The 15,895-nt window shown below is 42.9% G+C and overlaps 1 protein-coding gene across 1 annotated transcript in view; it reads left to right on the top strand.

The window, feature by feature from the left end:
* Nucleotides 1-523: 523 nt before the first annotated feature.
* LOC139417321 (membrane-associated guanylate kinase, WW and PDZ domain-containing protein 3) overlaps nucleotides 524-15,895 on the top strand; it is a 56,707-nt gene continuing 41,335 nt past the window's right edge. Inside the window, 1 exon segment of the mRNA XM_071166590.1 lies at nucleotides 524-606. Within this exon segment, the coding sequence (XP_071022691.1) occupies nucleotides 524-606 (83 nt within the window).

The following is a 15,895-nucleotide window of genomic DNA, read 5'->3' as shown; positions in this document are numbered from 1 at the left end:
TCACTGTACACCTACGTCAATTCAACGTCTATTTCACGTTGGTTCAATGTAAATTTCATAGGAATTACGTGGAACCAACATTGATTCAACCAGTGTGTGCCCAATGGGATATACCCATAATAAAGTAAAACACCTATGCCATGTATCCATTATCAAAATTAACAACAGCCCGGTGTATAGCCTACCAGCTCAGGCTCTTAATTTAGAGTAAACCTGTCAGATGTTTTGCCTGACTGTTTTTATTTCGTCTGTCAGATCATCGCGGGTCTCGTGCTCAGCTGTAGAGCATCCTCGTTGTTCATGACACACAAGTCTCCACTACAGTGTCCAAATACTCTGTCTGGCGTGCACATTGGGTCTGAGTGTCTGCAGAAACTGTCGATAACAGCTGTCAATAAACGCGCGTTAGTCCGATTTCAAATAGCTTGTATTGAATTAATTTAGAATAGAAAACTATTTAGCATTTATTTTGTAATATTCAATTCAGTGACCGTTGGGGTCAAGTGTCGTTTTGGTCGGGTCAATGTATATAGACGCGTTTAAACGGCTCCTCTTTGAACGGCTAAATTGCTTGAAAAGAATGTGTGTATGTCAGCGCCAAGGCAGGTCAGTATTTTTACCTAAATATTACGTATTGTGAGAGTGTGGGCTCGTGAGACAGAATAAGGGAGGGGAGATCTTATTGATAAAGGTATCAGTTGACTGGTCAAAGTTAGGCTGTAGCTTTTCATTTTGTTTAGGTACTTTAATGTTTTGTTATTACAGTATAGTCAGAATGTGATTTTTTTTCACCATAAAGTACTTATTAGGCATAGCCTAATTATTTTCTAAGAAGTAAGTGCTATTTGTGTTTCTATAATTAAGACAGTCTCTTCATTCTAAGAAATATAATTTCATTTTATTGTTGGATTCTATGTTATACCCAAACAAAAATCTAAAAGGCAATAATGACAAAAGTGTATTATAAGTTTGTCTACTGTAACAGTAGAGCATATGTTCAATGAGTGTTTACATAGATACAGCTTTGACATATTTCATGCCTCCAACATCTATTGTGCTTGACAAACAGCTTGTATGTTGTTGAGGAAATGTGCAGATGTCCTTTATAATATGTAAGAAAGCCTTTGTGTTATTATGTGTGCTTCACTGTCAATTGGTGTGTAGGGTGTGTCCCTGCTTGTGAGAGCCTGACTCCACACTGAGCATTTCTCTGGGTTCTAGGAGCAGTCAAGGTTATAGTGGTATTATGAATCATTAATTAAGTCCAAGAGAACCAGAGACATGTGGCACTGTCCCAGACACTTGTGCTTTGAGAACACTGTCCCCTGCACCTTGACAAACACTGTATCCCAGAAAGACCTGATCTTTCCCTCATCTTCTCAAACCCCCAAGTTTACCCATTTTAATTATTATTATTTTTTTACATTTGAATCATTTAGCAGACACTCTTATCCAGAGAAACCTACAGTAGTGAGTGCATACGTTTTCATTTGTACTGGTCCCCTGTGGGAATCAAACCCACAACCCTAGCATTGCAAGTGCCATGCTCTACCATCTCTACCATCTGAGCCATACAGGACCGCAGGTTTTGAGTGTTGACTTTTCAGGATCTTGTTTGTGGAATCAATCAATCAATCAATCAAATGTATTTATAAAGCCCTTTTTACATTATCCAATGTCACAAAGTTCTGTACAGAAACCTAGACCAAAACCCCAAACAGCAAGCAATGCAGATGTTGAAGGTCGGTGGCTAGGAAAAACTCCCTAGAAAGGCTGGAACCTAGGAAGAAACCTAGAGAGGAACCAGGCTCTGAGGGGTGGCCAGTTCTCTTCTCGCAGTGCCGGTTGGAGATTATAACAGAGCATGGCCAAGATGTTCAAACATTCATAGATGACCAGCAGGGTCAGATAATAATAAGCACAGTGGTGGTGGAGGGTGCAACAGGTCAGCCCCTCAGGAGTAAATGTCAGTTGGCTTTTCATAGCTGGTCATTCAGTGTTAGAGACAGCAGGTGCGGTAGAGAGAGTCCAAAACAGCAGGTCTGGGACAGATAGCACGTCCAGTGAACAGGTCAGGGTTCCATAGCCGCAGGCAGAACAGTTAAAACTGGAGCAGCAGCATGACCAGGTGGACTGGGGACAGCAAGGAGTCATCAGGCCAGGAAGTCCTGAGGCATGGTCTTAGGGCTCAGGTCCTCTGATAGAAGAGAGAAGAGAGAAAGAGAGAGATAGAGAGAGAGAAGGAGAAAGAGAAAGAGAGAAAAATAGAGAGAGAGAATTAGAGGGAGCATACATAAATTCACACAGGACACCGGATAAGACAGGAGAAATACTCCAGATATAACAGACTGACCCTAGCCCCCCGACACATAAACTATTGCAGCATAAATACTGGAGGCTGAGACAGGAGTGGTCAGGAGACACTGTGGCCCTGTTCAGCGATACCCCCAGACAGGGCCAAACAGGCAGGATATAACCCCACCCACTTTGCCAAAGCACAGCCCCCACACCTCAAGAGGGATATCTTCAGCCACCAACCTACTACCCTGAGACAAGGCGAAGTATAGCCCACGAAGATCTCCCCCACAGTACGAACCCGAGGGGGGCGCCAACCCGGACAGGAAGATCACGTCAGTGACTCAATCCACTCAAGTGACGCACCCCTCCTAGGAACGGCATGGAAGAGCACCAGTAAGCCAGTGACTCAGCCCCCGTAATAGGGTTAGAGGCAGAGAATCCCTCTGGAGAGAGGGGAACCGGCCAGGCAGAGACAGCAAGGGTGGTTCGTAGCTCCAGTGCCTTTCCGTTCACATTCACACCCCAGGACCAGACTACACTCAATCATAGGACCTACTGAAGAGAAGAGTCTTCAGTAAAGACTTTAAGGTTGAGACCGAGTTTGCGTCTCTCACATGGATAGGCAGACCATTCCATAAAAATGGAGCTCTATAGGAGAAAGCCCTGCCTCCAGCTGTTTGCATAGAAATTATAGGGACAATTAGGAGGCCTGCGTCTTGTGACCGTAGCGTACGTGTAGGTATGTACTGCAGGACCTTATCTCCTGTTTTTCCCCCGTTGTCTATCCATTCTTTCACACAGTCTTAACCAGCTGTCATTAACCTGAAATATCTTTGGCTGTTTGCCAGCCGTTTTCATTTATCCACTAACATTTATCCATTAACTAGCTCCATTATCCATTAATATCCATTAAAAGCAGATTAAGTGGGAAGTGACATGCTCTTGTGTAGTATTAGTGTATGTCACCAGGAAGTTGTTGATTCTGTAATGATGTGCATGTTGTGCCCTTTACACTCATGCGTTTTCATGACAGGGGTTTAAGGTGTGGTTAAGGAGGAGGAGGCTGCAGAGGGAAGATGTGCGTCAGTTTACCCTTGACAGGGCAGGGCTACACAGACACTCCCCCAATCTGTGGACCGAACCTCTGCTTTCTGTTACTGCATTGAAATTCTGTAGCTGTAGCACTCAATGTCTATTGTCTCAAGTATAGCACGTCTGGCCGTACAATGTGATAGACATACAGTATACTTTGATTAGATAAATGTTTGCTAAGTGTGCAGATGTAAAAAAAAAATATACTCAAATTGGCGGACAAATTAATTTAATGACATATCAGCTTGTGAAATAACAATTGCACAGCAATAATTTTGGAAATGTCAATAAGGCCCTGAAAAGGCCCTGGTGGTGGTATCCTTGTGATCAGGTGATGCAGGGAGAGATGCGGTAGGAGTGGAGGAAGGGTCACCTTCACCCATCCCTACTGAATCAGCACAATCCCACACACCCACACACTAGAGACTCATATATATATATATATATATACACTCCCTCTATCTCTCTCTCTCTCTCTCTCTCTCTCTCTCTCTCTCTCACACACACACACACACACACACACACACACACGCATACATACACACTCACCAACTACCGATCGGTTTCGCCTTAAGTTACCGTACTGTGACCTTGCAAAACACAGAACCACACCTCTCCTCCTCTTTATCAGTTCATTGCTTCATCAGAAAAACAGCCAGTCCTTCCTTTATTTCCTGGTCTTCTCTCCTTTTTTAAAAACTTGAATTTCTCCTTTTATCCCATTTTCTTTCATTCTCTCTCTCCATCTAAAAGTGAGCTATCTGCCTGGTGATGAGAGCTCATCGTTGACCTCACTGAGGTGTGATATGCTTCCCGGCAGACTTTTAAGGAATCTGTTGTTGCATTCTTCTTCCTATGAGTACTGGACGGCTAAATAACACTGCTTACTTGCCCCATGCCATACTGTGTTCATTTGAGGTTCAACTAAACGTTACCTACTTCACTCCTTAGGGAGCCCCCTTTACTGAGACTGCCATCTATAGACAGACAGGTGTTGTATTTGTCAGTATGTTTTCATTTTGCGTCTATCCTCAGATCTCTCCCATTCTGTACTCTGTGTTAGTCCCTAAGCACCATTGTGAGAGGAGTACAAAAGGACTCCATGAATATATGGATGAGAAGAGAACATCTCTGATTGAGGATATTGAATGGAATATCTATCAGTTAGATGGGTTTACAAACAAATTCATCTTACATTGGGGTTGGGTGTGTGCCTGTGTGTGCGGTTGTGTGTGCATGCTAGCGTGCGTTTGAGACAGAGGGAGTTATTTTATGTTTTTCATCCCACAGGCATTTAATCTTTTATTTTTAAATCTGCCACTGCTGTCTGTTTTATGTTGAACACTCCTGTGCCCTAGATTTAATAGTGAGTGAGCACCCCATGTTGTTGCACAGCTAGTTTAAGTAAATATTTCGCAGGTGGGGTCAAAAGAAAGATGCTGATCAAGATGAACATTGAACCCTAGGAGAAACCCTAATTTGCATTTCCTGTCTGTTAAAGAGAGTATGGTCTTCCTATATCCATTTTATTAGTTACAATGAATTTAAGGTCACTGGTTATGGTTGGCTGACCTCCAACACAGACAAGCCACAGGAGGATGGTGTAAGATTAGGAGCAGAGGACTACAGGTTAGAATGAATGAAGGAAAGGGCTTAGTGCAGTAGTAGGGGTAGATGCTGTGACTGCAGCTTAAATACTTGTACAGTGATACTTAAATAGTTGTAATGCTTATAAATGTATGTAAATAGTTAAAAAATGAAATCTCCTACCACCAGCACTTGAACAAAAGTGTTTTGTCTTAGTTTCTCTTCTTTACAAGGTCTGATGTAGCTATACATCTCTTTGACATGGGTGAAGGATGACTGATAGATTGACATTAGAAGCACTGAGATACTCATCAAACCTGACAGTCTCTTCACCGTGAAGACATTGTAATATTGCTAGGTGATACTGGGTGAGATACCGGATGAGATACTGAGTGAGATACCGGATGAGATACCGAGTGAGGTACCGGGTGAGATACCGGGTGAGTTACTGGATGAGATACCTGGTGAGTTACTGGGTGAGATACCGAGTGAGATACCAGGTGAGATACCGAGTAAGAAACCGGGTGAGATACCTGGTGAGTTACTGGGTGAGATACCTGGTGAGTTACTGGGTGAGATACCAGGTGAGATACCGGATAAGATACCTGGTGAGTTACTGGGTGAGATACCTGGTGAGATACCTGGTGAGTTACTGGGTGAAATACAGAGTGAGATACTGGGTGAGATACCTGGTGAGTTACTGGGTGAGATACAGAGTGAGATACTGGGTGAGATACAGAGTAAGATACCAAGTGAGATTCCGGGTGAGATACCGGGTGAGATACCGGGTGAGATACCTGGTGAGTTACTGGGTGAGATACCTGGTGAGTTACTGGGTGAGATACAGAGTGAGATACTGGGTGAGATACCTGGTGAGTTACTGGGTGAGATACAGAGTGAGATACTGGGTGAGATACAGAGTGAGATACTGGGTGAGATACAGAGTGAGATACCGGGTGAGATACCTAGTGAGATACCAGGTGAGATACCTGGTGAGATACCTGGTGAGTTACTGGGTGAGATACAGAGTGAGATACTGGGTGAGATACCTGGTGAGTTACTGGGTGAGATACCTGGTGAACAGAGTGAGATGCTGGGTGAGATACAGAGTGAGATACAGAGTGAGATGCTGGGTGAGATACCGGGTGAGATACCTGGTGAGTTACTGGGTGAGATACCTGGTGAGTTACTGGGTGAGATACAGAGTGAGATACTGGGTGAGATACAGAGTGAGTTACTAGGTGAGATACAGACTGAGATACCGGGTGAGATACCGGGTGAGATACTTGGTGAGATACTTGGTGAGATACCGGGTGAGATACTTGGTGAGATACCGGGTGAGATACCTGGTGAGTTACTGGCTGAGATACAGAGTGAGATACTGGGTGAGATACAGAGTGAGATACCGGGTGAGATACTTGGTGAGATACCGGGTGAGATACTTGGTGAGATACTGGGTGAGATACCAGGTAAGATACAGAGTGAGATACTGGGTGAGATACAGAGTGAGATACCGGGTGAGATACTTGGTGAGATACTGGGTGAGATACCAGGTGAGATACCGGGTGAGATACAGAGTGAGATACTGGGTGAGATACCAGGTAAGATAGCAGGAAGCACGAGGCTACAGAATCAGTACTGAGATTGGTTATTAACACAGGCAATTGAGATAGCCTATTGCCTATGAGTTGTGTCTGGACCAATGGCTTTATAATGTACACTGAGTGTACAAAACATTAGGAACATCTTCCTAAATTTGCGTTGCAAACCCTTTTCCCCTTTAGAACAGACTCAATTCGTCGGGGCATGGACTCTACAAAGTGTCTGAAGTGTTCCACAGGGATGCTGGCCCATGTTGACTCCAATACTTCCCATAGTTGTGTCAAGTTGGCTGGTAGTAGATCTCAACTCCAAATATCTTGTTTCATCTCATCCCACAGATGCTCAATTGGATTGAGAGCTGGTGACTGGGTAGGCCACTGCGGTAAGCTGAATTCACTGTCATGTTCGTGGAACCAGCGATTTCACCGATTTCGAACACTGTCCTGCCGTTGGCTGGATATCCTTTGGTTGGTGGATCATCCTTGATAAACACAGGAAACTGTTGAACGTGAAAAACACAGCAGCGTTGCAGTTTTTGACACACTCAAACCAGTGGGCCTGGCATCTGGCATCTACCAACACACCCCCCCATACCCCATTCAAAGGCACTTAAACAATTTGTCTTCCCCATTCACCCTCTGAGTGGCACACATACATAATCCATGTCTCAATTGTCTCAAGGCTTAAAATCATTCTTTAACCTGTCTCCTACCCTTCATCTACACTGATTGAAGTGGATTTAACAGGTGACATCAATAAGGGTTCATAGCTTTCAAGTGGATTCACCTGTTCAGTCTATGTCATTGAAAGAGCGAATGTTCCTAATGTTTTGTACACTCAGTGTATATAGCATGTGATGATCCAACTGATATGTGTCTAAATGCTCTCTCCCCCTCGTTTTCCCCAGTCCTGTCCTGATAAATCTGCAAAGCAACACAGTTTTTCTATTTTCCAATGCCCTGCATGAGCTGCTTAGCTGTGGTATTCAATTAGCCACTGTCTTAATTGAAGTGATTTGTTTACACCATTTTCTTGAAGGTCTTTGAAAATGTTATGGCCTCCAATCAAACACAGTGTCTCATATCCTTTGTTCTTTCTTTTAACTTGACATTTAATTATTGAACTGAACTCAAGGCCTCAACTGAAACGATGTTCTCTTTAGTTGGGAACTTGTGTTGTAGATAGGTCTAACCTGAACTGAAAGAAGCGCCAGGATAATGCTTGGTTCTAGGGTCTTCCCAGTATGCAGTTTCTCTCTGTTTTAGGTACTGTTTGGTGGCATTTATAGTACAACAAAAGGGTCAGGTGTGTGATATGTGAGTGTTTGAGTGGTTTTGGTTTGATATCAGTATTCAGTGCAAGAAAACAAGCATGTTGTATGTTCCTCAGGATTAAAAAGCACATACTGTGCATTTAGAAGGTATTCAGACCCTTTGACTTTTTCCACATTTTGTTACGTTACAGTCTTATTCTAAAATTGAATAAATCATTTCCCCCTCATCAATCTACACACAATACCCCATAATGATAAAGCAAAAACATTTTTTACATTTTTAAAAACATTTTAGCAAATGTATTGCCAAATTTAAGAAACAAAATATCTTATTTACGTAAGTATTCAGACCCTTTGCTATGAGACTCGAAATTGAGTTCAAGTGGATCCTGTTTCCATTGATCATCCTTGAGATGTTTCTACAACTTGATTGGAGTCCACCTGTGGTAAATTCAATTTATTGGACATGATGTGGAAAGGCACACACCTGTCTATCTAAGGTCCCACAGTTGACAGTGCATGTCAGAGCAAAAACCAAGCAATGAGGTCAAAGGAAGTTGAGCTCCGAGACAGGATTTTTTCGAGGCACAGATTTGGCATACCAAAATAATTCTGCAGCATTGAAGGTCCAGAAGAACGCAGTGGCCTCCATAATTCTTAAATGAAAGAAGTTTAGAACCACCAAGACTCTTCCTAGAGCTGGCCGCCCGGCCAAACTGAGCAATCGGGGGAGAAGGGCCTTGGTCAGGGAGGTGACCAAGGACCCAATGGTCACTCTGACAGAGCTCCAGAGTTCCTCTGTGGAGAAGGGAGAACCTTCCAGAAGGACAGCTATCTCAGCAGCACTCCAACAATCAAGCTTTAATGTTAGAGTGGACAGACGGAAGCCACTCCTCAGTAAAAGGCACATGACAGCCGCTTGGAGTTTGCCAACAGGCACCCAAAGGACTCTCGGACCATGAGAAACAAGATTCTCTGGTCTGATGAAACCAAGATTGAACTCTTTCACCTGTGTGCCAAGTGTCTCGTATGGAGGAAACCTGGCACCATCCCTACGGTGAAGCATGGTGGTGGCAGCATCATGCTGTGGGAATGTTTTTCAGCGGCAGGGACTGGAAGACTAGTCAGGATCGAGGGAAAGATGAACGGAACAAAGTACAGAGAGAGATCCTTGATGAAAACCTGCTCTAGCGCACTTAGGACCTCAGACTGGGGAGAAGGTTCACCTTCCAACAGGACAATGACTCTAAGCACACAGTCGAGACAACGCAGCAGTGCCTTCAGGACAAGTCTCTGAATGTCCTTGAGTGGCCCAGTCAGAGCACGGACTTGAACCCGATCGAACATCTCTGGAGAGACCTGAAAATAGCTGTATAGCAACGCTCCCCATCCAACCTGACAGAGCTTGAGAAAAGAACTGGAGAAACTCCCCAAATACAGGTGTGCCAAGGTTGTAGCATCATACCCAAGAAGATGCTTCAGCAAAGTACTGAGTAAAGGGTCTGAATACTTATGAAATGTGATATTTCATTGTTTGCTTTTGTATACATTTGCAAAAATGTCTAAAAACCTGTTTTTGCTTTGTCATTATGGGTTATTGTGTGTATATTGAATGGAAACAGGATGCACCTGAGCTCAATTTCGAATTTCTTAGCAAAGGGTTCTGAATACTTATGTATGTATGTATGTAAATTCTGTTTCTTTAAAACCTGTTGTGACTCGGGGGCAGTATTTTCATTTTTGGAGAAAAAAAACGTTCCCATTTTAAATGGGATATTTTGTCAGGACAAGATGCTAGAATACCCGTAGGCGGCTACATTGCGCAAGTGGTCACCTGATGCTCCCAGAGAGATTCTCACGTAAAATACAGAGGTAGCCATTACTCCAATCGGTCCTACTGAAAAACTAATTGTCCCGATGGATATATTATCGAATAGATATTTGAAAAACACCTTGAGGATTGATTATAAACAACGTCGATATTATGGAGCTAATTTGGAATATTTTTCGCCGTTTTCGTGACTGCAATTTCCGGGCGATTTCTCAGCCAAACATGAAGAACAAACGGAGCTATTTCGCCTACAAAAATAATATTTTTGGAAAAAAGGAACATTTGCTATCTAACTGGGAGTCTCGTGAGTGAAAACATCCGAAGCTCATCAAAGGTAAACAATTTAATTTGATTGCTTTTCTGATTTCCGTGACCAGCTGCTAGCTGGACAAAATGCTATGCTAGGCTATCGATAAACTTACACAAATGCTTGTCTAGCTTTGGCTGTAAAGCATATTTTGAAAATCTGAGATGACAGGGTGATTAACAAAAGGCTAAGCTGTGTCTCAATATATTTCATTTGTGATTTTCATGATTAGGAAGATTTTCTAGGGATATTTATGTCCGTTGCGTTATGCTAATTAGTGTCAGGCGATGATTACGCTCCCGCATGCCGGATGGGGAGTCACTATTAATAAATGTGCAAAAATGTCTAAAAACCTGTTTTCGGTTTGTCATTATGGGATATTGTGTGTAGATTGCTGAGGATTCGTGTTTATTTAATCCATTATAGAATAAGGCTGTAACATAACAAAATGCACTGTACTTAAAATGGATTTAAAAAAGAAAAGCCTTTGCTGTTTATGCTTTTCACAGTTTTCCTTCTAAATGTGGCCTGAAACAGTAGTTATTCATACTTTCTCAATAAAATAACAACGATCGTGTAGGAATGAAGATTGACCTCCAAGAATAGCTTCCTCAGGGAGATGAATACATTGAGGTCTTTGTCAGGCGGGACTGGTATGAAATTACCTCAGAAAGACAGTAAGGCAAAGCAGAGAGCCTAAGCAGATCACTGGAAGGAGGAAACCTGTGAAATAGGATATGTATTGGTCAGCTCTTCCTTCTGCTAATGGTCAGCATTTTCAATACTGGGTGCTTTTTATAGGACTAGATATCCTTGAATCTGTATAGTGTGTTCTCCTCTGTCAAGCCGTTTAATTGCAATCAGAAGTATTGCTGTTTTTATTTGTGATAAGAGCCTTCCCAGTGGGCACAGACGTCATTTCAACATATAGTTTTGATTTGGTTAAATTGTCAACTATGGGAAAGGGGGATACCTAATCAGTTGTACAAAAATAAATGTTTTATTTGTCATTATGGAGTATTGTGCGTAGATTGATGAGGAAAAAAACAATTTATACATTTTAGAATAAGGCTGTAACCTAACAAAATGTGGAAAATGTCAAGGGGTCTGAATACTTTCCGAAGGCACTGTATATCGTCCATATCGTTAACGGTATGTCAGATTAGCTCAATTGCCAATTTATCAGTCTCTGAGTATCACAGAAACTCACTACTTTTAATGAATACCAGACGCATGTTGATAACAAGTGCCTATAGATGAAATTGATCAAAATATCTATTCAAAATATTTTATGTTTAAGGTCAGGTTTTCGTTACTGTTTGTTATATTAAATACAGGACATGGACAAGCACACATTTTTCTGTACCCAGTCAGAGGTATCATGTGTTCATAGAAAACAACCTTCTCTTGTTTCTTAGGGCAACATTGTTATGAATAACCAGTTGAAAGAAGGACTTTTCAGGACAAACACACAGCACTAGAAACAGTCTAGGGAGCTGTGGAGCAGAGTGGGGCCAGGAAAATAACCTCTCTCTCAATGTCAACAAAACTAAGGAGCTGATCGTGGACTTTAGGAAACAGCAGGGGGAGCACCCCCCTATCCACATCGACGGGACCACAGTGGAGAAGGTGGAAAGCTTAAACTTCCTTGGCGTACACATCACTAACAAACTGAAATGGTCCACCCACATAGACAGTGTGGTGAAATAGGCGCAACAGCACCTCTTCAACCTTAGAAGGTTGAAGAAATTCGGCTTGGCCCCTAAGACCCTCAGAAACTTTTACAGATGCACAATTGAGAGCATCCTGTCGGGCTGTATCAACGCCTGGTATGGCAACTGCACCGCCCGCAACCGCAGGGCTCTCCAGAGGGTGGTGCGGTCTGCCCAACACATCACCATGGCCACACTGCCTGTCTTCCAGGACACCTACAGCACCCGATGTCACAGGGAGGCTAAAAGATCATCAAGGACAACAACCACACGAGCCACGGCCTGTTCACCCCGCTATCATCCAGAAGGCGAGGTCTGTACAGGTGCATCAAAGCTGGGACCAAGAGACTGAAAAACAGCTTCTATCTCAAGGCCATCAGACAGTTAAATAGCCATCACTACCCAGCTACTCAACCCTGCACCTTAGAGGCTGCTACCCTATATACATACGGTGGGGCAAAAAAGTATTTAGTCAGCCACCAATTTTGCAAGTTCTCCCACTTAAAAAGATGAGAGAGGCCTGTAATTTTCATCATAGGTGCACTTCAACTATGACAGACAAAATGAGGGGGGGGGGAAATCCAGAAAATCACATTGTGGTGGAAAATAAGTATTTGGTCACCTACAAACAAGCAAGATTTCTGGCTCTCACAGACCTGTAACTTCTTCTTTAAGAGGCTCCTCTGTCCTCCATTCGTTACCTGTATTAATGTCACCTGTTTGAACTTGTTATCAGTACAAAAGACACCTGTCCACAACCTCAAACAGTCACACTCCAAACTCCACTATGGCCAAGACCAAAGAGCTGTCAAAGGACACCAGAAACAAAATTGTAGACCTGCACCAGGCTGGGAAGACTGAATCTGCAATAGGTAAGCAGCTTGGTTTGAAGAAATCAACTGTGGGAGCAATTATTAGGAAATGGAAGACATACAAGACCACTGATAATCTCCCTCGATCTGGGGCTCCATGCAAGATCTCACCCCGTGGGGTCAAAATGATCACAAGAACGGTGAGCAAAAATCCCAGAACCACACGGGGGGACCTAGTGAATGACCTGCAGAGAGCTGGGACCAAAGTAACAAAGCCTACCATCAGTAACACACTACGCCGCCAGGGACTCAAATCCTGCAGTGCCAGACGTGCCCCCCTGCTTAAGCCAGTACATGTCCAGGCCCGTCTGAAGTTTGCTAGAGAGCATTTGGATGATCCAGAAGAAGATTGGGAGAATGTCATATGGTCAAATGAAACCAAAATATAACTTTTTGGTAAAAACTCAACTCGTCGTGTTTGGAGGACAAAGAATGCTGAGTTGCATCCAAAGAACACCATACCTACTGGGAAGCATGGGGGTGGAAACATCATGCTTTGGGGCTGTTTTTCTGCAAAGGGACCAGGACGACTGATCCGTGTAAAGGAAAGAATGAATGGGGCCATGTATCTTGAGATTTTGAGTGAAAACCTCCTTCCATCAGCAAGGGCATTGAAGATGAAACGTGGCTGGGTCTTTCAGCATGACAATGATCCCAAACACACCGCCCGGGCAACGAAGGAGTGGCTTCGTAAGAAGCATTTCAAGGTCCTGGATTGGCCTAGCCAGTCTCCAGATCTCAACCCCATAGAAAATCTTTGGAGGGAGTTGAAAGTCTGTGTTGCCCAGCAACAGCCCCAAAACATCACTGCTCTAGAGGAGATCTGTATGGAGGAATGGGCCTTACAGAAAACATTTGACCTCTGTCATTGCCAACAAAGGGTATATAACAAAGTATTGAGATAAACTTTTGTTATTGACCAAATACTTATTTTCCACCATAATTTGCAAATAAATTCATAAAAAATCCTACAATGTGATTTTCTGGATTTTTTAAAATCATTTTGTCTGTCATAGTTGAAGTGTACCTATGATAAAAAATTATAGGCCTCTCTCATCTTTTTAAGTGGGAGAACTTCCACAATTGGTGGCTGACTAAATACTTTTTTGCCCCACTGTAGACACGGAATCACTGGCCACTTTAATAATGGAACACTCATCAAATCAAATCAGATCAAATTGTATTAGTCACGTGCGCCAAATACAACAGGTGTAGACCTTTCAGTGAAATGCTTACTTACGAGCCCCTAACTGACTGCAGTTTAAAAAAATATGGATAAGAATAAGAGATACATGTAAATAAATGTAAGTAATTAAAGAGGAGCAGTAAAAGATAACATTATATACAGGGGGGTGCAGGACAGAGTCAATGTGCGGGGGCACCGGTTAGTTGAGGTAGTATGTACATGTAGGTAGAGTTAATTAAATTGACTATGTATAGATGACATCAGAGAGTGGCAGTGGTATGGAGGGGGGGTGAGGGGGCAATGTGAATAGTCTGGGTAGACATTTGACTAGATGTTCAGGAGTCTTATGGCTTGGGGGTAGAAGCACTAGTCACTTTAATAATGTTTACATACTGCTTTACTCATCGCATATGTATGTACTGTATTCTATTGTACTGTATTTAGTCAATGCCACTCTGACATTGCTCGTCCTAATATTTATATACTCTTTTACTTTTAGATTTGTATATTGTTGTGAATTGTTAGATACTACTGCACTGTTGGAGCTAGGAACACAAGCATTTCGCTACACCCGCAATAACATTGCTAAACATGTGTATATGACCAATACAATTTGATTTGATTTGTACAAAGCCGTGTTGATTGACACAGTAAGACTCAGAGCCTCACCAGAGCTGACACAGTTGCGACTGAAGGTAAGAGACCAAGATAGCAGCCACCACACCAGAACAGCACACCACAGCGGGCAAACCTGGTAAATCTAGACGATAGCCAGAGCCATGCAAAACCCAAACATCATAGGATAGTTGGTATTTTTAGCGTGAGCTTGTATAGTTAAGAAGACAGATCGAGCATTTGGGATCTCAGAGCTTATTGAACTTATATTAAAACATGATGGAGTCAGGGTTCTGCTCTCAGAAAGATGTACAGATCACATATGTCGATGCTAATACAATTTGTTGTGCGTTATTATTTTCGTTCTGAATCAGATGGCCTGACAATGCCTCTTTTTATGTTCATTCTGTATTTGGTGCATGTGTTTTATTGGTTGTGTTCGTGTGTACTCTGTGTGTGGGTGGAAGGATGGGTGGTTGGGAGGTACAATTTCAGCTGCAGAAGGTCTCTCAGCACGTCAGAAAGCGAGAGAGTGAGGGCACAGAGAGGACAATTAGGGATAAATGAACAAATAAGCATAATATCTAAAAACAAATTCCGAAACAGCACCTTTGCTTTTTATCAATTAAATTCACAGACTCACTTGTCTCTGGACCAACAGAAACATAGAACAAAATAGCTGTTATTTCCCAATGGAGCAGACCAGACTGTAATCAAGCTCTGGCTCCTGTCGCCCTGCAAGGTCAAACCGGCGACTCCACTGCCAACCCCAGGCTGTGTAGTGCCTCTCTCTCTCCCCCATTCTCTCTTTTTCTTTTTTTATCCCTCTCCCCCACTCCCTCCCCGCTCTCTTCCCCTCCCTGATAAACATTACATTGGGGATCTGTGGAGTTGTCCTTCCTATATTTCTATCTTTCCTGTATTTCATTATATGTCAGTCTCTCTGTGTTGTGTATCTCATTTAAAGTCCATCTTTATGTTTGACTGTCACAAAGTCTCTCATCCATGCACCCACCCGTCCCTGTGTTGTGTTTAATGCGACCCTCTCTCTGTGTCTAAGATCAGTGTGTGTCCTGTGTAACCGTGTGACAGGGCTGCTCCAGTCCTGTCAGACCAAGGCACTCTCTCTGTCACGGTGTAGGAGCACCTGCCCTCTCTCTGAGCCGCCCATCTGTCACTTCACTGGCTCTCAACAAAGACCTTTAAAAGTCAACTGTTGGAAGAGGCATCACACTTAACTTACAATTTTGTTCTTTTGGAATTCTAGACAGTGGTGAATCATGTAAATCACATCGCCTAGAGTACAACATGTCCTATGAACAGCAATGTTTTGACTGCAGTGCATACTCAGTTCCATAGGCTACGATATGTGACTCTAAAGCAGACATGACCTCAACAGGAGCTTCAGTGAACATGGAATAGTCTTCATTATTCATGTCTGACAAGACGATTTATAGATGAAATTACTGTAAGTGCAATTCATAGTGGAAATGAAGGAGGCTCAATCATCATGATTCCTT

The sequence above is a fragment of the Oncorhynchus clarkii genome, chromosome 9, assembly GCF_045791955.1.
Source record: "Oncorhynchus clarkii lewisi isolate Uvic-CL-2024 chromosome 9, UVic_Ocla_1.0, whole genome shotgun sequence".
Classification (NCBI taxonomy): domain Eukaryota; kingdom Metazoa; phylum Chordata; class Actinopteri; order Salmoniformes; family Salmonidae; genus Oncorhynchus; species Oncorhynchus clarkii.
This window is presented reverse-complemented; position numbering and strand designations above follow the sequence as displayed.